This window comes from Pongo abelii, chromosome 14 (assembly GCF_028885655.2).
Source record: "Pongo abelii isolate AG06213 chromosome 14, NHGRI_mPonAbe1-v2.0_pri, whole genome shotgun sequence".
NCBI classification, from domain to species: Eukaryota; Metazoa; Chordata; class Mammalia; order Primates; family Hominidae; genus Pongo; species Pongo abelii.
Window position 1 is genome coordinate 35,374,331 of NC_071999.2, and position 22,762 is coordinate 35,397,092.

At 43.2% G+C, this 22,762-nt stretch overlaps 1 protein-coding gene across 3 annotated transcripts in view; it reads right to left on the bottom strand.

Annotated features, from left to right (window-relative positions):
- Positions 1-9,258: 9,258 nt before the first annotated feature.
- HMGB1 (high mobility group box 1) overlaps positions 9,259-22,762 on the bottom strand; it is a 153,447-nt gene continuing 139,943 nt past the window's right edge. Inside the window, exons 1-5 of one of the 3 annotated variants that reach the window (XM_024230771.3) lie at positions 15,232-18,157; positions 12,953-13,116; positions 12,629-12,774; positions 11,958-12,132; positions 9,259-10,946 (exon numbers count right to left, since the gene is read on the bottom strand). In XM_024230771.3, the coding sequence (XP_024086539.1) occupies positions 10,770-10,946; positions 11,958-12,132; positions 12,629-12,774; positions 12,953-13,102 (648 nt within the window). In that variant the 5' untranslated portion in view covers positions 13,103-13,116; positions 15,232-18,157 and the 3' untranslated portion in view covers positions 9,259-10,769. Of the gene's footprint in view, positions 10,947-11,957; positions 12,133-12,628; positions 12,775-12,952; positions 13,117-14,506; positions 14,641-15,231; positions 18,158-22,762 lie in introns of those variants that run through there. The other 2 variants (XM_024230772.3, XM_063714881.1) reach the window with 2 other exon arrangements.

The window sequence follows — 22,762 nt, forward strand, 5'->3', positions numbered from 1 at the left end:
TAAAAAAAAAAAAATACAAAAAGAGATATTCATAATAAAATAAAATGGAAATATTTTGATGATTTCTTAGTGAGATTTTAAGAATTGTTATTAATAGCCTACTAAGACCTAGAGGTAAGAACAAATTAGATTTCGCCTAAAAATGAAGATGTAGCAAAAAATAATAAAGAAAAAAATGGCATCTCTGTTTTTTGTTTTTTTTGTTTGTTTGTTTTTTTCAGACGGAGTCTTGCTCTTTTGCCCAGGCTGGAGTGCAGTGGCGTGATTTCAGCTCTCTGCAACCTCTGCCTCCTGGGTTCAAGCAATTTTCCTGCCTCAGCCTCCCGAGTAGCTGGGATCACAGGCATGCACCACCACGCACTGCTAATTTTTAGTATTTTTAGTAGAGACAGGGTTTCATCACGTTGGCCAGGCTGGTCTCAGACAACTGGCCTCAAGTGATCTGCCTGCCTCGGCCTCCCAAAGTGCTGGGATTACAGGCGTGAGCCACTGCGCCCTGCCAAAATCAATATTATTTTGGTTTTTTAGTAGAGACTGGCCTGGGTCAGTTGATTCTTAAGTACAGTTATTTAAAAACCTTTAGGACCTTAATAATTTTTTTAAAAACTTCCAAGTTTTATTTATTTATTTATTTATTTATTTATTTATTTATTTTTGAGACAATTTCACTCTTTCGTCCAGCCTGGAATGTAGTGGTGTGATCTTGGCTCACTGCAACCTCTGCCTCCCAGGTTCAAGCGATTCTCCTGCCTAAGCCTCCCAAGTAGCTGGGACTACAGGCGCATGCCACCATGCCGAGCTAATTTTTATATTTTTAGTAGAGATGGGGGTTTCACCATGTTGGACAGGATGGTCTCGATATCCTGACCTCGTGATCCGCCTGCCTTGGCCTCCCCAAGTGCTGGGATTACAGGTGTGAGCCACTGCGCCTGGCCAAAATCAGTATTATTTCTAATGGTACGCTGTAATTATCTATAGAAGCTCAATATATATAAATTCAGACATGAAAGTTTGCAATGCTGCCTTCTAAAAGTTAAGTTCTTATAAGAAACATGAGGCCAGGCATAGTGGCTAACGCCCATAATCCCAGCACTCTGGGAGGCCGAGGCGGGCGGATCACTTGAGGTCAGGAGGTTGAGACCAGCCTGGCCAACATGGTGAAACCCCGTATCTACTAAAAAATACAAAAATTAGCTGGGAGTGGTGCAGGCGCCTGTAATCCCAGCTACTCAGGAGGCTGAGACCGGAGAATCGCTTGAACCTAGGAGGCGGAGGTTGCGGTGAGCTGAGATTGTGCCACTGCACTCCAGCCTGGGTGACAGAGCGAGACTCCATCTCAGAAAAAAAACAAACACAAAAAACCATGAAATTTACACTGCTTTTCAGTGACCTATGTAGGGTAAAATCGATTACTCATCAATGTATGAAAAAGATCCCTATGGGATTGTCTAGAGGATAAATTATACATAATTAATTCAGTTTCATGTTGGCCTATTGGCCACTGTTAAATGAAACGTGTATGCCTTGAAAGAATGTTGATCTACGTCTTGGTTTTAAAACAGTACGTGAAAATGTTGTTATTTAACCTTATTTAAAGAAAAAATCTGATACAGTTACGAATTAGTAAATTTTGGAGATTATGTAGGTTTTTACAAAGTACAGTGACACAATGAAGTAAAAAGCAAAAAAGCTCTAATGCTCTTGCAAAATTTTCAAAGTTTTTCTACCAATTCCAATTGATCTAGGCATTCACTTTTTGCAGTTCTGCAATTACTTGAATATAAAAGCTCTTTCTGTTAATCTCCAACCTGAAAAGTAGTAAGGTAACAGAAGTATAAAGGGGAATGGACATTTCAATCCAATGGTTTTCCAAGTTTTTCAGGCTTTTTATCTGCTTGCTTTTGAAGGTTTACTCCTTTCACGATTCCCCCCACTGTTGTAGGCTTGAACCTTTATAAAATCTTAGAAACCATGACCCTATTTTGTATCCCTTATACGTAAAATTGTCTGAATAGCCTTTTAAAAAGTTGTTACATTTAGGTGAAAACTTTCCAAAGGTAGCTTGGTAAAATTCACCAAATTTGGCTCATCTTTTGATTCAGTGATTTCACTTTGAGGAATATATTTATATCCTAAGAAAATAATTATGGGCAAAGGTGTGAGCATAAAGAAAGGATAGTCATGTTAACCTTATATGTAACAGTAAAAAATCATAAACTAAATGTCTAATAATATAGAATTGATTGAATAATTTATGGTATTTTACATTCAGGCACTAAAAATAATGCCCAGCAGAATAAGAATATATGATGACATAGACTTTTTTTATATTTATATTTATTTATTTATTTATTTTGAGATGGAGTTTTACTCTTGTCGCCCAGACTAGAGTGCAATGGTGCGACCTCGGCTCACTGCAACCTCCGACTCCTGGGTTCAAGCAATTCTCCTGCCTCAGGCTCCCAAGTAGCTGGGATTACAGGCACCCACCACCATGCCCAGTTTATTTTTGTATTTTAGTAGAGACGGGGTTTCACCATGTTGGCCAGGCTGGTCTCGAACTCCTGACCTCAGGTGATCCACCCGCTTCAGCCTCCCAAAGTGCTGGGATTACAGGCGTGAGCCACCACGTCCGGCCGACTTTTAAAATTTTTTTAAAGACAGGGTCTCACTCTGTTGCCCAGGCTGAAGTGTAGTGGCACCATCTCAGTTCACTGCAACCTCCACCTCCCAGGTTCAAGCAATTCTTGTGCTTCAGTCACCTGAGTAGCTGGCACTATAGGCGCGTGCCACCATACCCGGCTAATTTTTGTATTTATAGTAAAGACAAGCTTTCACCATGTTGCCCAGGCTGGTCTCAAACTCCTGGCCTGAAGTGATGCACCTGCCTTGGCCTCCCAAAGTACTGGGATCATAGGTGTGTGCCACTGTGCCCAGCTGACAAAGACTTTTGTTCAAGATAGACTGTGAAGTAGAAAAAGCAGCTTACAAATGCAGTATTTTAAAATTATTAACATTTTTAAAAACATATATGTATGTATATCTATATGCACACAACACTACAAAAAGATAACTCAATTTAAATATCGGTGAAGAACTTGAATTAGTTCTCCAAAGAATACAAATGGCCAATAAACACATGAAAAGACACTCAGTATCATCAGTCATTAGGGAGACACAAATCGAATCACAATGAGATTCGACTTCACACCTACTAGGATGGCTATAATTTTAAAAAATAGAAAATAGGAAGTGCTGGCAAGGTTGTAGAGAAATTGAAACCCTCATACATCATTGGTGGGAATGTGGAGTGGTGCAGCTGCTGTGGAGAACAGTCTGGCAGTTCCTCAAAAAGTTAGACATAAAGTTACCATATGACCCGACAATTCCACTCCTAGATATATACCCAAAGTGTTGAAAACAAGAACTCAAACAAATACATGTACACGCACGTTCATAGCAGCATTATTCACAATAGCCACAAGGTGGAAACAGCCTAAGACCTTATCACTGGATGAATGAATAAGGAATTATGGTATATACACACAATAGAATATTATTCAGCCTTAAAAAGGAATGAATGGGCCGGGAGCGATGGCTCAGGCCTGTAATCCCAGCACTTTGGGAGGCCGAGGCGGGCGGATCACAAGGTCAGGAGATCGGGACCACAGTGAAACCCCGTCTCTACTAAAAATACAAAAAATTAGCTGGGCGCAGTGGTGGGCACCTGTAGTCCCAGCTACTCGGGAGGCTGAGGCAGGAGAATGGCATGAACCCAGATGGCGGAGCTTGCAGTGAGCCGAGATCGCGCCACTGCACTCCAGCCTGGGCGACAGAGCGAGATTCCATCTCAGAAAAAAAAAAAAAAAAAAAAAGGTTAATTTTATGTTATATGAGTCTCACCTTAATTTTTAAAATCTATATCTATATATCTGTATCTATATATATTACATGTTATATATAGAAACTGGAAGGGCACATAATATGGTAATAGTCTTGCTGACTGGTAGAATTACAGGTTTTTGTTTTCTTATTTATTTTGTTTCAATAATGTAAGTTTCATTCATAATAAGGGCAACCGATTTTTCAAAAGTTATTGTCGTGTGTAGCATATTGCATCTTGCTTCTACTTCCAGAAGATCAGGCTACAGTCCTAAGCAGCATCCATTATATTAGTGATTACCAGCCCTTTAGAATCAGATAGCCTATAACTTTCTACATGACTGGGAGTATTTTTGTTTGGTTTGGTTTGGTTCAGTTTAGAAATGTTCTGTCCAAGTAAATCATAGGAGAAAGCCAGAGAAGAACCTCAGTGATGGCAGAATGTACTGGCTATCCTAGCGTAGCAAAAACTGTAGCCATAGCAGGAGAATCCAGGCCTGGAAGTGAGGGGCAGTGAGGAAGCTTTCCAGCCTCTTTGTTGCTGTCCTTAAGGGAAGGGGAAAGAGCTCACATCTTTTTTGCACCTACTGTGAGCCTGGCGCTGCTAGAGTGTTTTGATACTGCCATTTGTCCTTGAGCAAGCCTCTGAATCCCTATGGGCCTCTGTCCACTACTCTGTAAAAATGCACAGATTAGACTACAGTAGCCCTTAGAGCCCCTTTGCCTGTAATGTGCTAGGACCCTACACTAGTGCTATGCCTTATTCTGTCCCTCCCTGAAAAGAGGCTCTCTGGTCAGCCTCTCTGCTTCTGAGACTAAGTGTGCCTAGCCCCATTCCCTGTGACCAAGCCCCAACCAGGCTGATTCCAGGTGGCAGAGCAAGGCCTGGGGAAGTGAGGCTTGGGGTGTAGGGGTGGGGGAGCTGCACTATCTTTGCTCTGAGTAGCCTCCAAGTTCTTACTCTTCATCTCTTCCAGGGATTACAGTGGCACCTGAGGCTGTGGCAACTGAGCATCTTGTTTTTCTTTATCTTTAGGAGCACTCTCCCACACTCAACAGATCCTTATTTTATTTTAGGGCTTTTTATTCTCTTGGTTATGTTCAGATCACTTTATAAAATAAGCTCTAATTGAAACCCAATAAACAAAACCAGGGTACAGTCAACACCTGTGAAAAGGAGAAAAAAACCCCAAAAAGCGAAAGCTAACAAACAAAATACGGTAAAGCCTCTTAATGAGAGATTCTATGTAACTCTAAGGCACAAAGCTTAATTTCACTTTTTTTTTGAGACGGAGTCTCGCTCTGTCACCCAGGCTGGAGTGCAGTGGCGCGATCTTGGCTCACTGCAAGCTCCACCTCCCAGGTTCACGCTATTCTCCTGCCTCAGCCTCCCAAGTAGCTGGGACTACAGGCGCCCGCCACTATGCCCGGCTGATTTTTTTGTATTTTTAGTAGAGACGGGGTTTCACCGTGTTAGCCAGGATGGTCTTGATCTCCTGACCTCATGATCCACCTGCCTCGGCCTCCCAAAGTGCTGGGATTACAGGCGTGAGCCACTGCACCCGGCCAGCTTAATTTCACTTTAAGCATATAAATACAATTTCGTTTATAAGCACATTTGGAGTATGTCCTTTGCCATAAAGTATCATCTCCAGCAAGGAACTGGTGAACTTTATTCCATTTAAGGCAAATCCTCAGAATGCATTCTGCTTTTCCAAATGCCTGTCTCCTAAAGGCTAGTATCTGGGCCACACATTTCTCCTTTTGCTACACCTTATTGAACGACTTGCGTTTACAAAACTGTTGGCTGCAGCTTCTGTAAGATTGACATATAATCTCTGCTAGAAAAGACCCTCCCCAGAATAAAACAAACCAACCAAAAAACTACCACATACTTCCATTTAGGACAGAGTATATCAAAATGAGAAAGAACCTCCTCATTTTCACACAGTGGATTACTTATTTACTTAGTGCAGTAACTTTAGAGAAATAGTTTAGCAGTTTAGGCCAGGAACTGTGGCTCTCACGCCTGTAATCTCAGCAACAAGGCCAAGGAGGGAGGGAGGATAGTTTGAGGCCAGGAGTTTGAGAAATAGTTTAGCAGTTTAAATAAAGCAGTGGCTTGTCCTAAGAGTCTTTCAGTTGATTCTGCCTGTGTTTCTTATTCTGGTCAGGTAGCTCTGGACAAATGACAGTATTTCAGTATTTTAATTTCTCGTTTTTAAAAATTGAGTTATAGAGCCAAAGAAAAACCAGTAAAAATCTTGATTAATTGCAAAATCATTGTTAAAATGTTTCACAGCATAAATAACAGCTTTTGTGGGCGGGGGGGGGGGTGCGGGTGGTGGTGGTGCAATTTATCAACATCTTCCAAAATGTTAAATGCAAATGTCTTTTGACTCAGCAGTTCTACTTTTGAGGTATCTGAAGACCCACACATGCCTGAGAGAAATGTACAGATGTTCAGTGCAGTACTGTTAAACAGCAAAAAATAGGAAACAATCTAAATGTCCATCAGTGAGGGAATGATGAAAAATATTATGGATCATATACAAGTGAGATCGAAAAAAGAAAAAATATATATTATGGAGCACCATACCGTGGAATGTCACTTACATGACTGAATTATGTGACTAAAGAGAACAATGAATATGAGTACATAATTTACAAGGATCTCTCTAATCCCTTTTCCACTTATTTTTAGAATGGTATTTAGTATATCCACAAAATTATTTATTTCTAGTAGACAAGGTCTCACTATGTTGCCCAGGCTAGTGTCAAACTCCTGGCCTCAAGTGATCCTCCCACCTTGGCCTCCCAAAGTGCTGGGATTATAAGTGTGAGCCACTGTGCCTGGCTTTCCACTGATTTTCTATTTCTGGATTCCAGAGTCTGCATACCCTTGCCCACCATTGTTCATGCTCACTTACAGGTTTATTCATATTATTGCAGATTTTATTCCTACTTCCTTCTTTTCAGTGGATGCCCAATAAATTCAACTATTTAAGGTAAGCACAGTGGTGTGTCCCTGTAATCCCAGCTACTTGAGAAGCTGAGGCGGGAGGATTGTTTGAGCAGATTTGGAGACCAACCTGAGCAACATAGAGATTCTATGTAATCTCTCATGTCAAAATAAGTAAGTAAAAATTCAACTAATTAGAAGGTCCAAACCAATGGACATGTCTAAAGTCATCTAGCATTTCTTCCTGGTAGAGATTACCTTAGACTGAAACCCCCTGGAAGACAAGCATTACATATTCTGGAGTGTGGCATATTATGTTTGTGTCATTCCATGTTGTATGGTGTTTCTGTCATGACGTATCGTGAAACAAGCAATTCTGTAACAGAGCACCATTGCCTCATTACTCTGGGAGCAATGTGGCGTAGACCCATGGAATTTCCCAAGTTGTGGCAAGTGTTAGCACTGCCTTGGTATTAAAAGAGGACAAGAAAACGAACCACCTTCCACCTTTTGCTGGATAGACAATCAAATCACCTCTGGCTTTTATCTAGTTTTAAAATACATTTCAAGGGTCATTTGAAAATGACACAAAGCACAAATATGAAAAAGAAATTCAAATATTATCACACTCCCTAATAAAACAGCCTAATTACTAGTCAAAGGCTCACATTTTAGCAAGTTAATTCTAAGACTTAAGCTGTGTACGGCGTGTGCAAATTTGCAGATACCTTACCATCATATGCAGGTGTCTTACTGGTACTGAAAGGTATCAGACCCTTTCGGGAGGCATGTTGTACCAAGCAGACCTAAATGTGAACTTTCATCAAGGACTATGTGATGTCAAGCAAGGTAGTGCCCATGTATTTCATTCAAAAACCTGTTGTCTCTCCTGTGGTTTTCTTTTTTTTTTTTTTTTTTGAGATGGAGTCTTGCTCTCTCACCCAGGCTGGAGTGCAGTGGCACAATCTCGGCTCACTGCAAGCTCCGCCTCCCGGGTTCACGCCATTCTCCTGCCTCAGCCTCCTGAGTTGCTGGGACTACAGGCGCCCGCCACCACGCCCGGCTAATTTTTTGTATTTTTAGTAGAGGCGGGGTTTCACCATGTTAGCCAGGATGGTCTCAAATCTCCTGACTTCGTGATCCGCCCGCCTCGGCCTCCCAAAGTGCTGGGATTACAGGCGTGAGCCACTGCGCCCGGCCTCTCCTGTGGTTTTCAACATAGTTAAATCCTACAATGTCTGGGCAATGGTTACAATTCCTTAGGTAGTAAGGGAAATACCTGTTGAATGGCAGTTTGTGTCACATGGGCGCTTTTCGTATCTTTATCATTTAATCATTACCCCTCGGGTACACAGGACACACAAATTTCATTTTTCAGATTCCACTTTAAGAAAATTAATAAATACAGCAAACATTAACAACACTGATGGGACGATCATCAGAACTGTGGTAACTAATCAGCAATAGCTCTCAACCTTTGCACAGCAAAGTTAGGAAATTTGACTCGTTAATCAATATGCCATATGCCTATCTTTAAAATGCAAAAAAACTAAGATTTATACATCTTAGTTCGTTTTAAAAAGCATCCTCATTTTAAAAGTTGGCCCAATTAATTATAAATTGTTTAGTCTTTTCTTGATGTCAACAAAGTCTTTAAACCCCACAGCACTGTAACTATCTTGGCATTAAAATAGTTTCTATACACTTTCTAAAAAAAATCATCTTCAGTTACAAGGCTTTACACTTAATTATCTAAATTGCCTCCCACTTCCAATTACTTGAGTTTTAGACATCTAACTTCTAGGGTATACCGTTAGAACACCAAACCATACCAATCTTCAGATTGAAGAGGGTTTTTATCCATTTTCTTAAGCTCTGTGGTCAAGAATAAACCCTAAAAAAACTGTTCCCATTCTCAACATCTTAAAAAAATGGTAGTTGTCATGACGTACCTACTAAAGTTACAAAGTCTCCTTGAGCCAGAATTCATTTTAAATGGATCAGAATTATTAATGTTGACAATGGTGACTTCTATACAGTAGAAACTTCCATCTAAATCAGATTGAGTCATTTGCTCCTAACAAAAAATCTCATGTTGACACAATTGCAGCCTATCACTAACCCTGCTGTTCACTTGCATGTATCTTGTTTTTAAAAATCTTGTTTAAATCATTCTGAAAGTAAAACTAGTTTTTCCTCATTTATATATAGCACCGAGTACTTGCAATGTTTGACAAAACCTTTTATCAGCCCATTAACCTATTTATAAGCATAAAGTGAGTATTTTTAAAGGGAAAAACTTTGCCATCCCTTATACTTATTTAAAAGGTACTGCTAAGAGGTATTATTAGAAACAAGATTTAAAAATATGTAACAAAATCTTAAGTTCTTAAGTGAAAGCCATTTAACTAATATTTAAAACCTCTGCAATTATTAGTTTATTAGTATCATCCAGGACTCAGATGTTCAGTATTCCTCCTGAAATTACATAAACAAATGCAAATGGAAAGAATCCAAGTCAAAATTATATAACAAAACAGCACTCCATCACAAAAGCGTGTAAAATTACAAGAACGCTATTTTAAAATACTGGCACTTTAAGAAAACGATAATCTCGAAAACCACAAAATTGCCAAATTGTTCCCTAAACTGCTAAGCAGATAAACATGACTAATGAATGAGTTTGTTTGGTAAAGAAAAATCATTCAAATAAATTGAATAATTCATACTGAGATGCAAAGTTTAAAGTGTCTTCTTTCCTCCTATCTACTTGGATTCATAAAGGGGCAAACCATAATATAGGAAAATATACCCTATTTTGAATGTGGCATCTTTGTTTTAAAAGCTGGCCCAATTAATTAAAAATATTTGTAATGGAAAGTCTCGTTTCCTGAGCAGTCCATATTTAGATAAATGAGAAAAGACATCTATAGCCAGCATTTTCATAGTCTTCACTGAGACTAATGTCAACAAAAAATTTAATATGGCAGTCTTGTATTTTAAGCTCACGCTTTTGGGGATACATTCTCAGGTCTTCTTTAATGTGGGAACTGCAAAATATAACTGCCATTACATGGTAATGGGAGTTAAAGAATAGAGTCCTCATGTAAAGGTTAGAACATACTTTTCTATTAGTCCTTCAAGGACAGACTTTCAAAATGTTTGATTCTAATAATCCCATGCTTTGAGTAGATTGATTACTCTTCAGTTTGTAAATATAAGTGGGCTATGTGAAATTTCTTAACTGATCAAGATTTTGGATGTTCAGTTATGGATGAAAACTATCTCAACTTAACTTTACCCCCATTATGATATGCAGGGTGTGTAGACAAAAGCTTTTTATTAGCTAACTATATGAAAGGATAAACGCTGTAATAATTCATGTGATTCAAAATGGGCAAAAGCAAAAGACTAGCTTCCCCTCAAGAAGAAAAATTTCAGACCTATGAAAAGGACAACAATACTAATAAAAAAAATTGTATTTACTTAGAAGCATTCAGAATGTCAACAAAACAGCTGCAACTTTTTTTTTTTTTTTGCAATTACAGAGTGGTATTCAGTTAACAGAACAACAATTATTTCGTATAAGCTGCATCAGAGACAACTGAAGATGAAAAAACTACCATCCCCATATATAACTAATTTGTGCTGTGCACCAACAAGAACCTGCTTTAAATTTCCATGCCAATTTACAACCCCCATACTGTACCAGGCAAGGTTAGTGGCTATTGAAAATACCACCAGGACAGGGCTATCTAAAGACACATTCGGTAGTGTGTTAACTATACAAAAAAAGACACTGTACAGTTTAAAAACAAATCTTACACAGCCTTACATTTCAATTTTTTTCTTTAAAAGGAGTGAGTTGTGTACAGGGGGGTTAAATGCTTTATAGACAAGAAAAAAAAACTGCGCTAGAACCAACTTATTCATCATCATCATCTTCTTCTTCATCTTCATCTTCTTCATCTTCCTCCTCCTCCTCATCCTCTTCATCTTCCTCATCTTCCTCCTCTTCCTTCTTTTTCTTGCTTTTTTCAGCCTTGACAACTCCCTTTTTTGCTGCATCAGGCTTTCCTTTAGCTCGATATGCAGCAATATCCTTCCAAAGCAAAGGGAGGATAAAACAGTAGGGAAGAAAAAACCATTAAGGAAAGAAGTAGAACATGGCAGAACTTTATGAAAGAAATCAAGATTCTAGTTATACCAAAATATCACGTATCTGTAGATCCACAGCAACTCCAGAAATAACTAGAACTTCAATAAATGAACATAAAAATACAAGATCATTATAACAATCTATAACTCATGAAATGGCATAGTCTAATATTTGCAAAGTTATGCCTCATTGAGGTGCAATTATGTACCACATCCTAACTCTATTAAAACCAGAATGTAGAGACTCTGATTAAAGGGTAGACACTGCCACCTTCTGAATGCAAAAAAGCACTCTACAGGTTTACACTGTCAGACCCTAATCCTTAGTAGAAAATGTGGTCTTAAAAAAAAAAGTAATTTGTCAATAAACATGCAATTAGGTTAAGAAACATCTAGAAATAAACACTTTTCAGAATGACTAAAGAAGCTGAAAATTAAGTATTTAATATTTCAATTTACTGAACTATAAGAGTTACAGACTTCCTTAATCTTATTTACTGGACAAAGCAGTAAATTCAAAATTACTTGAAATTTAACTTAGTGATGTGGTTTTTTGAGTATCTAAAGGAAAAGAACATAAATGTTTCAGGATATGACTAAGAAAAATATAGCCTATATTACTTTGTCTAGCCTATTTTTGTACTGTATGCCAAGCCATTTGAAAATACTCATTTTTGACTTGAAGTGACTACCAACATTTTCATAAACTTCAAGATACTGGGGAATAACAAAACCAACTTAAATGTACACAGCCTTTGTCTGAGTCTGATTATGTTTTAGTCAAAAAAAAAACTAATTTATTCGGTCCTCTGCATTCTTTGAAGGATGAGGACTTATATCAGCACCATACTTAATGTAACTGTAAGGTGTAAAAACTTATTACACCTCAAACTAACTACAATCATACATCTGGCGCACTCGTCATCATTTTACCAAGCAAACCCACACTTCTTACCTTTTCGTATTTTTCCTTCAGCTTCGCAGCCTTCTTTTCATAAGGCTGCTTGTCATCTGCAGCAGTGTTATTCCACATCTCTCCCAGTTTCTTCGCAACATCACCAATGGACAGGCCAGGATGTTCTCCTTTGATTTTTGGGCGATACTCAGAGCAGAACAGGAAGAAGGCCGAACTAAAAAAAAAAAAAATTTTAGGATTTTAAGTTAACAGATCACAAAAACAAATACTATCAAGTGTACACTGCATTGCTATTTAAAGCTGCCTGTGAATTTCTGTGCTGCATTGGACAGGGTGCAAATACTATAATATGCTAAATATCCTTCACAACCAAAGCTTAATTTACAACTATTTAATTTATACTAGCTAGAACCCTAGATGAACATTCTACAATTACACTATTTCAAAGAGATAGTATTTTTCAAGAAATAAAAAGATCAAAAGGAGATAACACTGGGCAAAGGAGACCAAGTGTCTAATTCAAATGCTCTGGGAACACTCCCACCCAACAGGAATTTTATACTATTTAAATATAACCAGTATGAACCAAGTATTAGCTAAGAAACTTTGACTGTACACTCACACTCTAAACTGACAAAGTAGCTTGCTAAATTTCTCTCAGATTCTACTGTAAAACGTGTCTGGGAAGTAAAAACAGGCAAGATACTCACGGAGGCCTCTTGGGTGCATTGGGATCCTTGAACTTCTTTTTTGTCTCCCCTTTGGGAGGGATATAGGTTTTCATTTCTCTTTCATAACGGGCCTTATCCGCCTTTGCCATATCTTCAAATTTTCCTTTCTCTTTAGCAGACATGGTCTACAAAACAATTATTTGTAAGTTTAAGTTGTAACATTTAAGTAAATTATCCTCAAAACCAATGTCTTTTGCTATGTAATAGCGTCCCACTATGAGAACGCCAACTAGGCTTTTTTTTGTATCCTCAATTGGAAACTGTCTTTTAATTACCTTGTTAGCATGTTTTAAGCCCTCTTACCTTCCACCTCTCTGAGCACTTCTTAGAAAACTCTGAGAAGTTGACTGAAGCATCTGGGTGCTTCTTCTTATGCTCCTCCCGACAAGTTTGCACAAAAAATGCATATGATGACATTTTGCCTCTCGGCTTCTTAGGATCTCCTTTGCCCATGTTTAGTTATTTTTCTAAAAAATAAAATAAATATTTGATGTTAGCAATAAAATTATGACATATAAGAGCTTAAAGTACTTGGGAAGGGGGAATGAAAACCAAGGTACTAGTTATTTAACACAGTAGCGACATCAACCTCCGTAAAATCAGACAAGAATATGGCCGAGAGATTAAATTCCTTGAAGGGGCTATGCCAAGCAAACAAAACAAAAACGGTCCTTCAGGGCGATCTCAAAAAGTCTAGACACAAAGATATACCCATACAGTATTCCCTATCTATCCGCCTGAGTCTGCTCTGAATGAGTATCTAACTGGTCACTTAAACGATTTTAAAATCTAGAACACCATTTTAAACCAACCAAACCAAAGGTCAGAAAACATGCTGCCAATTCGTGGCTTTGCACTAGATAGGGAATAAACAAGGGCCTAAGCGAGTCGACTCTTCCTAATTATGGGACCTTAAAAAAAAAATCACCGTGCACCGAAAGTTTTAAAAAACACCCTCTTTGCATAAAACTTTGCTCCGAAGAGGGAGCAGCAGCCAGCTCCGGTGCTCGGAACCCGGCTGGGGGGTGGCGGTGCCACCGCGAGGCAGCCTCGTTTCCTATCGGTTTGGCCCTGAGATGTATTTCTGTTCTGACTAAACACGTCCGGTCTGAAGTTTCTCCGAGTAAACAAGGATGAGGGACAAAAGCCACTCCTGCTCGTGGCTCGGTGGCCCCCTCCCCCTACTCGGGGAGTATTTTTTGGAGCCGTGAAAGTTGGGGTGACTCCTGCGCGGGGCGAGCCCCCGGCCCCAGAACTTCGCCGGTGGCCGCGCGGCCGAGGAGAGGGGACGCGGCCCGGCTCCCGGGCCCGAGGCCGCCACGTGCGCTCGGCAGGCCCCGCAGGCCCGCGCCGCCGCCGCCGCCCCCATTTTGTCAGGCTCAGCGCAGGGAGAAGCCCCGCTCGAAATGGGGGCTGGCTCCGCCCGCGGCCGCCGGGGCCGGCGCGCACGGAATGGCCGCTGCGCGTCTTCCCCGCCTGCGCCGCCGCCGCCGCGAGGGCGAGCGCGAGCGAGAATATGGCTCCTTCCCTTTGTGTGTGTGTGTGTGTGTGTGTGTGTGTCTGTGTGTGTATGAGAGAGTGTGTGAGTGCGAGGGTGCGGGTGCGGCGGCGGCGGCGGCGGGCGGGGTGCGCGCCGCGCTCTGGTGCACACACTCGGCCATTACGGCCGGGGGAGGGGCGGGGGGCGCGCGGCCGGGCCCTCCCCTCCGCGCCGCTCCCCTCCCCCCGCCGCGGTGGGGGCCACCCGAGGGCCCACCCGCCCGCCACTCCCCGTCTCCCTCCGCGCGGGCCGCGCGCCCCGCCGCCCCCGCACGGAGAACGCGGGGCTGTGAAAAGAGAGAGGAAAAAAAAAGTTGCCTCGGAACTGCTGCGCCCAGCTCCCCCGCCCGCCCGCCTTGTTTTCTCTCCAGCCAGCAGCGCCGGGCCCGAGTCAGCCATGTTCCAGCGAGCGCAGCGGCGCCGCTCCCCCCGCCGCCCGGCCGCCGCCGCCGCCGCCGCGCCCGGGCCGAGGCCGGCCGGGCCCGCACTGCCGCCCCCGGGCCCCCGCGCCGCCCTCGCCCGCCGCGGCGCCCCGCCCGCCCTGCCGCCCGCCCGGCTGGCCGCGCTCCCCGCCGGCGCCCGGCTCGCTGCGGCGGCGGCCAATGCAGCCCGGGGAAGCGCCGCCGCTGCCCTCCCGCCGCCCGCCGAGCCGCGCCGGCCCCGCCGCCCCGGCCGCGCTCCGCGCACGCCGCCCGCCCGAACGCCCGGCCCGAGGGCCCAAAACACGTTCAAAATTTTTTTAATTAAAAAAATTTTTTTTTTTTTTTGCGCCAGTCAGCGCGGACGCCGCCGGGGGTGGAAACTCGCGGGGCGCGGGGCTCCCGGCGCCTCAGGCTGCCTGAGGGCCGGGGCTCCGGCGCGGGGCAGCGTTCCCGGCGCCCGGGCAGAGGCTCGCTCCGTGCGCAGTTCCCCCCACGGTCCCCCCTCATTTGCCTTTGTGTGGATCCTGACCCGCCGGCTCCCGGCCGCGGGGATCCGGCCGCCGCGCGGGCTGGGGAGCTGCCGGAGGCGCTCTCCCCGCCGCGGCGCTGCCCCAGACTCACCCTCAGCGAGGCACAGAATCGCCCAGTGCCCGTCCGGCTCTCACTTGCCCCGGCGCTGTCTCTATGGAGCTCAATGTACTGCAATGGCTGTGAGAGCGGGAGCCAGACGCAGCCTCCTCACTCTCTCCGCTCTGTAACATTACTCTCCAGCCAGCGCGGCTCCTATTGGCTACCGCCAACTCACGGGGCTCTCTCATTGGCCCGATACCTCCCATTGTCCTGACCAGAGCCCGTTTGCTATTGGCTGTCTCCGGGGACACGTCATCAAGGATTGAAACAGCGCGCAAATCTGAATGTGTGTGTATGCCGGGCAAAGAGGCTGAGGCGGGAGAGGCAGAGGCAGAGGCAGCAGCTGCTACGGGAAAGCAGAGCTCTATGGTGTATGTGTGCATGTGTCTAACCCAAGCCAGCCCCACACCGGAGCGGCCGCCGGAGCGAAAAGGGCCTGACTTTTCCACAAGTGTCTCCAACTCCTCAGGCAAAAGAGACACCCACAGGTCTCCCCCCCCCTTCTTGCCCCACATTCACGCCCAAAGCCGTTGAGATAAGAGGCCCCGGGCTTTTAATGGCCCTTCAAAAGTGAGGGCGACACTATGGGATCATGTCCCCTGAAAACTGGGGTATCTGCTGGTGCCGAGGGGCGGCAGCCGCCGAGCTTCCAGCCCCTCAAAGGTCTCTGATTGCGTTACACTTTAGGTCTCTGGAAAGGCAGGGCTTCTGTAAGAAAGTGACATGATCCAGCCAGCCGGGTTTAAAATACCCCTTTTCTGGGCTCATAAGCCGTCACGTCAGGCTCGCTGAGCAGCTGAAATCTTGAGTCAGTGAGTAGGCATTCAGTTTCACCCCTTTTCTTGGTTTGATCGAGTTTCACAGCATGTCTAGAACTTTTTATTTAAATACAAAGCACTGTCTTAACTTCCTGGAAATCAAATAATTATTCCATGTAATTAAAGAACAGCCACTTCGTTTTGATATGGGGTACTCTAGCAGGAAATGTTTGTGAGGCCCTGGTAGAATTAGCAAATTCATTAGAGACCACATTCTAAACTGTTTGGCTATTTTATTTGACTTGGTGTGGATTACTGTTATAATCAAACGAATCCTTGTGATGCTATCTTTCCCTCCCATCACACCACTTAGTGCATCCATGTAAGTGCTCTAGGATTACAGGAGTTGTAGGTATATGGTTACCCGAAGGATTAGATGCAGGCAGAGAGTGCATGTGCCCAAATCCACAGGCTGTGGTTTCTCTAACTCACCAAGCTGGCTGGTATTAATAGACATACTTATGTCTGTAGAGAAAATGTGCTGGCTGTAGTGGCCAGTTCTGAAGACTCTACAGTTATATCAGTCCTTTATGAAACTACTATCTATTCCTTTTAGCCTGAGCAGACCACGCCCCTGTTCAGTTATAACAGACTTCCCTTTTTTTCACTCTCTAATGGTATTTTGTACACTTCTAAATCCAACAACCAATTCTTCCAAATGTAACAGGTCAAAGTTGGAATAAATCACCTACATCATGTTAATTTGATTTTTTTATATCGCTTATAAGCATCCATAACCTAATTTATTTCCTCAAATGTATTAAACTACTTGAGAGTAAGCTTAAATAATCTTTCCTGTTTTAATGTTGATTTCTTTTTAAAAGAAAATATACTATTGGACTCAGGGATTATAGTCTTGGTGAAAGGACAATATATCACACATGCATATGAAAAAGACTATAATATTAAAAAGGATATAAATTGGTATACTGCACATGCAGCGTTTAAAGATAATATATCTAAAGTTAACTTTTATGTTGTTATTTTCAGACATATTTACTATCCTCTGCTTCCCTCTACTAATCATTCAAATTTTATATTTCATTTAAATCTATATATTTATTTCAATACTGTCTTATCTTCTCAATGTCTCATATTACAAAATATTCATGAGAATGATTAAGATACTTTCAGTGGCATCCATGATATTAAAATTTGACGATTGGTTGAATATGGCACTATCAATATTTTGCAGGAGCAGTGTTGGCTTTGCACTGGCACGGCCATACACTTTACTGGTTGTCTATACCAGGGTGCATTTATTGCCACAGGACATCTCGAGAGCAATGGGCCCACACAAGGTTTCTATTTTGACAGGATGATATGGTGAGTAATAGGCACTGGAATTGAATAGACTTGGGTGCAAATCCCAGCTCTGCTACTTACTAGCTGTATGATCTTGGGCATGTTTTTAAACCTCCATGCTTCAATTCTCTCAGCTATAAAATGGAGGGGACCACAGGGTTGTAAAGATTAAACTTTTGTTAATGTTTAAAATTATATAGACCCCTTCAATCCCATAATTTAGAAAACCTCAAGTACAGTTAACCTTGAGTTTTTCTTCATATTTTAATCTTATATGAAGGCAGTGATTGCAAATCTAGTGAATTTTTTGTTGTTGTTGTTATTGTTGTTGTTTGAGACGGAGTTTTGCTCTTACTGCCCAGGCTGGAGTGCAATGGTGCAGTCTCGGCTCACTGCAACCTACACCTCCCGGTTCAATTGATTCTTCTGCCTCAGCCTCTCGAGTAGCTGGGAATACAGGCATGCGCCACCATGCCTGGCTGATTTTTTATTTTTAGTAGAGACAGGGTTTCACCATGTTGGTCAGGCTGGTCTTGAACTCCTGACCTCAGGTGATCTGCCCGCCTCGGCCTCCCAAAGTGCTGGGATTACAGGCATGAGCCACTGCACCTGGCCTTGTTTTGCTTTTTTTAAATCCTAACCTCAAACAATGCTAATCTTCCCCTAGTCTGGTGATGGTGCCTTTATTTATTCCCAAGTTTAACAGAGACTATGTCAGAGAGAAGAGTTTAAAAACCACCACTTGCAGGCAATTCATTTCTTATATTTGATTTTCTGTGATATAGGCAGGGAAGAACATAAAAAAGAAAGAAATTTTAAAATAAAACCAACACCTTCTAGCTCTAACCCCACAATCTTGATGTTCATTTATGATATTAGACCCTTTTCTTCTTCCACATGAATCCTTAGTCACAAGTTGACATATTTTACTTTACAGTTATTGGGTTTTTGTTGTTGTTGTTTTTGTTTTTATGAGACAGGGTCTCACTCTGTTGCCCAGGCTGGAGTGGAATGGCACGATCTCAGCTCACTGCAACCTCCACCTCCCGGGTTCAAGCAATTCTCGTGCCTCAGCCTCCCGAGTAGCTGGGACTATAGGCATGCACCACAATGCCTGGGTAATTTTGTATTTTTGATAGAGACAGGGTTTCACCATGTTGGTCAGGCTGGTCTTGAACTCCTGACCTCAAGTGATCTGCCCGCCTCGGCCTTCCAAAGTGCTAGGATTACAGTCATGAGCCACGGTACCCGGCCAAGTTATTGGGTGTTTTATCCCAAATTACAAAGTCATCCAGTTGAAAAGGCCTGAACACCCTCTCCCATGCTCAATTTAAACAACTGAATTACAGATCGTCATTAATATACTTTATGCCCTTCCTCCATCCCCTCTAGGATAGGGGAAGTACCTCTTTTCTGTAATCCTGTAATATTGTGTATATTAATTACTGCAATCACAATTGTGGTTCTCCAGTTGTATCTGCTTGTCTCACTGCACCGTACACCTTAAAGGCAAGAACTCTGTATTTTTTTTTCTGAGACAGGGTATGGCTGTATTGCCCAGACTGGAGTGCAGTGCAGTGGCATGATCACGGCTCACTGCAGCCTTGACTTTCTGGGACTGAAGCCATCTTACCACCTCAGCATCCTGGGAAGCCGGGACTACAGGTGAGCGCCACCATGCCTGGCTTATTTATTTATTTGTTTATTTATTTTTTGAGACAGAGTCTCCCTCTTTCGCCAGGCTGGAGTGCAGTGGCACGATCTTGGATCACTGCAACCTCTGCCTCCTTGGTTTAAGCGATTCCCCTGCCTCAGCCTCCTGAACAGCTGTGACTACAGGCGCGTGCCACCACGCCCAGCTTATTTTTGTATTTTTAGTGGAGACGGGGTTTCACCATATTGGCCAGGATGGTCTCCATCTCTTGACCTTTTGATCCACCCGCCTTGGCCTCCCAAAGTGCTGGGATTACAGGCATGAGCCACCGCACCCAGCCCCAGCTAATTTATTTTTATTTTTATTTTTGTAGAGACAAGGTCTCTCCATGTTGCCCAGGCTGGTCTCAAACTCATGGGCTCAAGTGATCCTCCCACCTTGGCCTCCCAAAGTGCTGGAATGACAGGCATGAACCACCATGCCCAGTGCTGGCTATTTTTTTTTTGTAGAGGCAGGGTCTCTCCATGTTGCTCAGGCTGGTCTCAAACTCCTTGGCCTCCCAAAATGTTGGGATTACAGGCATGAGAAACTGAGCCCAGCTCCTATCTTTGAATCCCAAGCACCTAGCAGAGTACTTGGCATACAGCAGGCATTAAATAAAGCCTGTTGCATAAATGAATTAATAGCTGAAGGAGTACGTATTGCAAATTATTGTTTTAACCTTCCTCTTCTATCTTTAGATCTAAAAGCATTTAGGTCTTTCTAAATCAAAAGGCAGGAAAATAGAATAAGAAGCGAATGTTAGGATACTAAGATTGAGGATAGGTGCCAATTACATCTCATTGATGTAACTTAAAAAGGGGGAGGCACAGTTGGAGGGTGAGAGGGGATCTCAAATGTAGAGAAACACATATAGTCTAAGCATTTACCAGTTTCCAATTAGGCCAAGATTATTCCTTGGTGGATACAGTGAACTATGGCAAGCCAAATTAGACTTTATCACAGAAAACTACGAGATTGTCTGCCCAAAGATTGTTACCAATTGGCTTTTTATTGTTTTATTTTATTTTATTTTATTTTTGAGACAGAGTCTTAGTCATCCAGGTTGGAGGGCAGTGGCGTGATCTTGGCTCACTGCAACCTCTGCCTCCTAGGTTCAAGTGATTCTCCTGCCTCAGCCTCCCAAGTAGCTAGGATCACAGGCGTGTGCCACCATGCCCAGCTAATTTTTGTATTTTTAGTAGAGATGGGGTTTCACCATGTTGGCCAGGCTAGTCTTGAACTCCTGACCTTAGGTGTTCCACCCGCCTCGGCCTCCCAAAGTGCTGGGATTACAGGTGTGAGCCACCATGCCCAGACTTATTTATTTATTTATTTATATTTAATTAATTAATTAATTAATTTTTTGAGACAGAGGCTCGCTCTATTGCCCAGGCTGGAGTACAGTGGTGTGGTCTCATCTCACTGCAACCTCCACCTCCCAGGTTCAAGCGATTCTTCTGCCTCAGCCTCCCGAGTAGCTGGGACTACAGGCACGTGCCATGGCTAATTTTTGTATTTTTAGTAGAGACGGGGTTTCACTATATTGGCCAGGCTGGTCTTGGACTCCTGACCTCGTGATCCACCTGCCTTGGCCTCCCAAAGTGCTGAGATTACAGGTGTGAGCCAGCGCGCCTGGCCTATTTTATTTTATCTTTAATTTAATGTTTGTCTCCCATGTTCGACCAAACCAATGGTTGGTTTTTTTGTTTTTTTGTTTTTTGTTTTTGTTTTTGTTTTTTGAGACGGAGTTTCACTCTTGTTGCCTAGGTTGGAGTGCAGTGGTGCGATCTCGGCTCACTGCAACCTCTACCTCCCAGGTTCAAGTGATTCTCCTGCCTTAGCCTCCCAAGTAGCAGAGATTATAGGCATGGGCCACCTGCCTGGCTAATTTTTTTTTGTGTATTTTTAGTAGAGACAGGGTTTCACCATGTTAGCCAGGCTGGTCTCGAACTCCTAACATCAGGTGATCCACCCGCTTTCGCCTCCCAAAGTGCTGGGATTACAGGCATGAGCCACCATGCCCGGCCTTTGGTTTTGTTTTGTTTTTTGTTTTTTGTTTTTGAGATGGAGTTTCGCTCTTGTTGCCCAGGCTGGAGTGCAGTGGCGCCATCTCGGCTCACTGCAACCTCCACCTCCCGGGTTCAAGAGATTCTCCTGCCTCAGCCTTCGGAGTAGCTGGGATTACAGGCGCGCACCACCACGCCTGGCTAATTTTTTGTAATTTTAGTAGAGATGGGGTTTCATCATGGCCAGTCTGGTCTTGAACTCCTGACCTCAGGTGATCCGCCCGCCCAGGGCCTCCCAGAGTGCTGGGATTACAGGCGTGAGCCACCACGGCTGGGCACCAATGGGCTTTTAAAACTTAAAAGGTGACCAGGTGTGGCAGCTTATGCCTGTAATCCCACTACTTTGGGAGGCAGATGTGGGCGGATCACTTGAAGCCAGGAGTTCAAGGCCAGCATGGCCAACACGGCAAAACCCTGTCTCTACTAAAAAGACCAAAATGAGTCCGGGTGTGATGGCGCATGCCTGTAGTCCCAGCTACCTGGGAGGCTGAGGCACAAGAATCACTTGAACCCAGGAGGCGGAAGTTGCAGTGAGTGGAGACTACACCAGAGTGCCACAGAGCGAGACTGTCTCAAAACAAACATACAAATAAAATACTCTGACATAAAAAAAATACAACATGCAAGGCCAGGCACAGTGGCTCACGCTTGTAATCCCAGCACTTTGGGAGGCCGAGGCAGGCGGATAACTTAAGGTCAGGTGTTCGAGACCAGCCTGGCCAACATGTCGAAACCGCATCTCTACTAAAAATACAAAAATTAGCCAGGCATGGTGGCACACACCTGTACTCCCAGCTACTCTGGGGGCTGAGGCATGAGAATTGCTTGAACCTGGGAGACGGAGGTTGCAGTGAGCTGAGATGGTGCCACTGCACTCCAGCCTGGGCTACAGAGAAAGACTCCGTTTCAAAACAAAACAATACAGAAAACAACAACAACAAACATGCAGACTGGGAGCTGTAAATTTTTCATTGGTTGAGGAGTATTGATCTCTCCCAATGCAATGAGTCCTAAAGTCAAGCTATATGAATTCTCTTGTCTGCTTTGCAAAACAGGCCAGTTTCGGAAAAGGAGAGGAAACACTAACCCAAAATGTCTGATGAGGTCAACCATACAACCATACAACCATACTAAGGATCACACATACTGAAAACTTTTTTTTTTTTTAGGGCAGTGAAAATAAAGGAATGAGGCATTCAGGAAAATAAGAGAGCACAGGTTTGTGAACTCCAGACTAGAAGCAAGGATACTGACATCCAATCCCCTCAATTCACTATGCACGGACCTCTCATAGTCACCGAGGTCTATGCTCAATTTCCTCAACATTTCCTTAGGGCTGTCGCTACCTTAGTCTAACTTGAAAGGATGTTTCATGACTAAATGGAGAGGCAAGAAGAAAGACCAGAGGCAAAAGAGAGGGAGGTGGTGCTATATGTCTTCATGTATGGAGAAGGAGAACCTCTTCCCCAGCTGCTTAAGTACCTCCTGCCTCAGCCTGAGTTTTCCGGGGGAAATCAGTGGCTTCTCCGTGGGCAGCATTGATGGCTATGGCACAGAAAATTGTACCAAAGCTAATTTATATCAATAATTTCTCTAGAATTGGATTATTTTACTGGTTAGTAAGGGGAAAATATCAG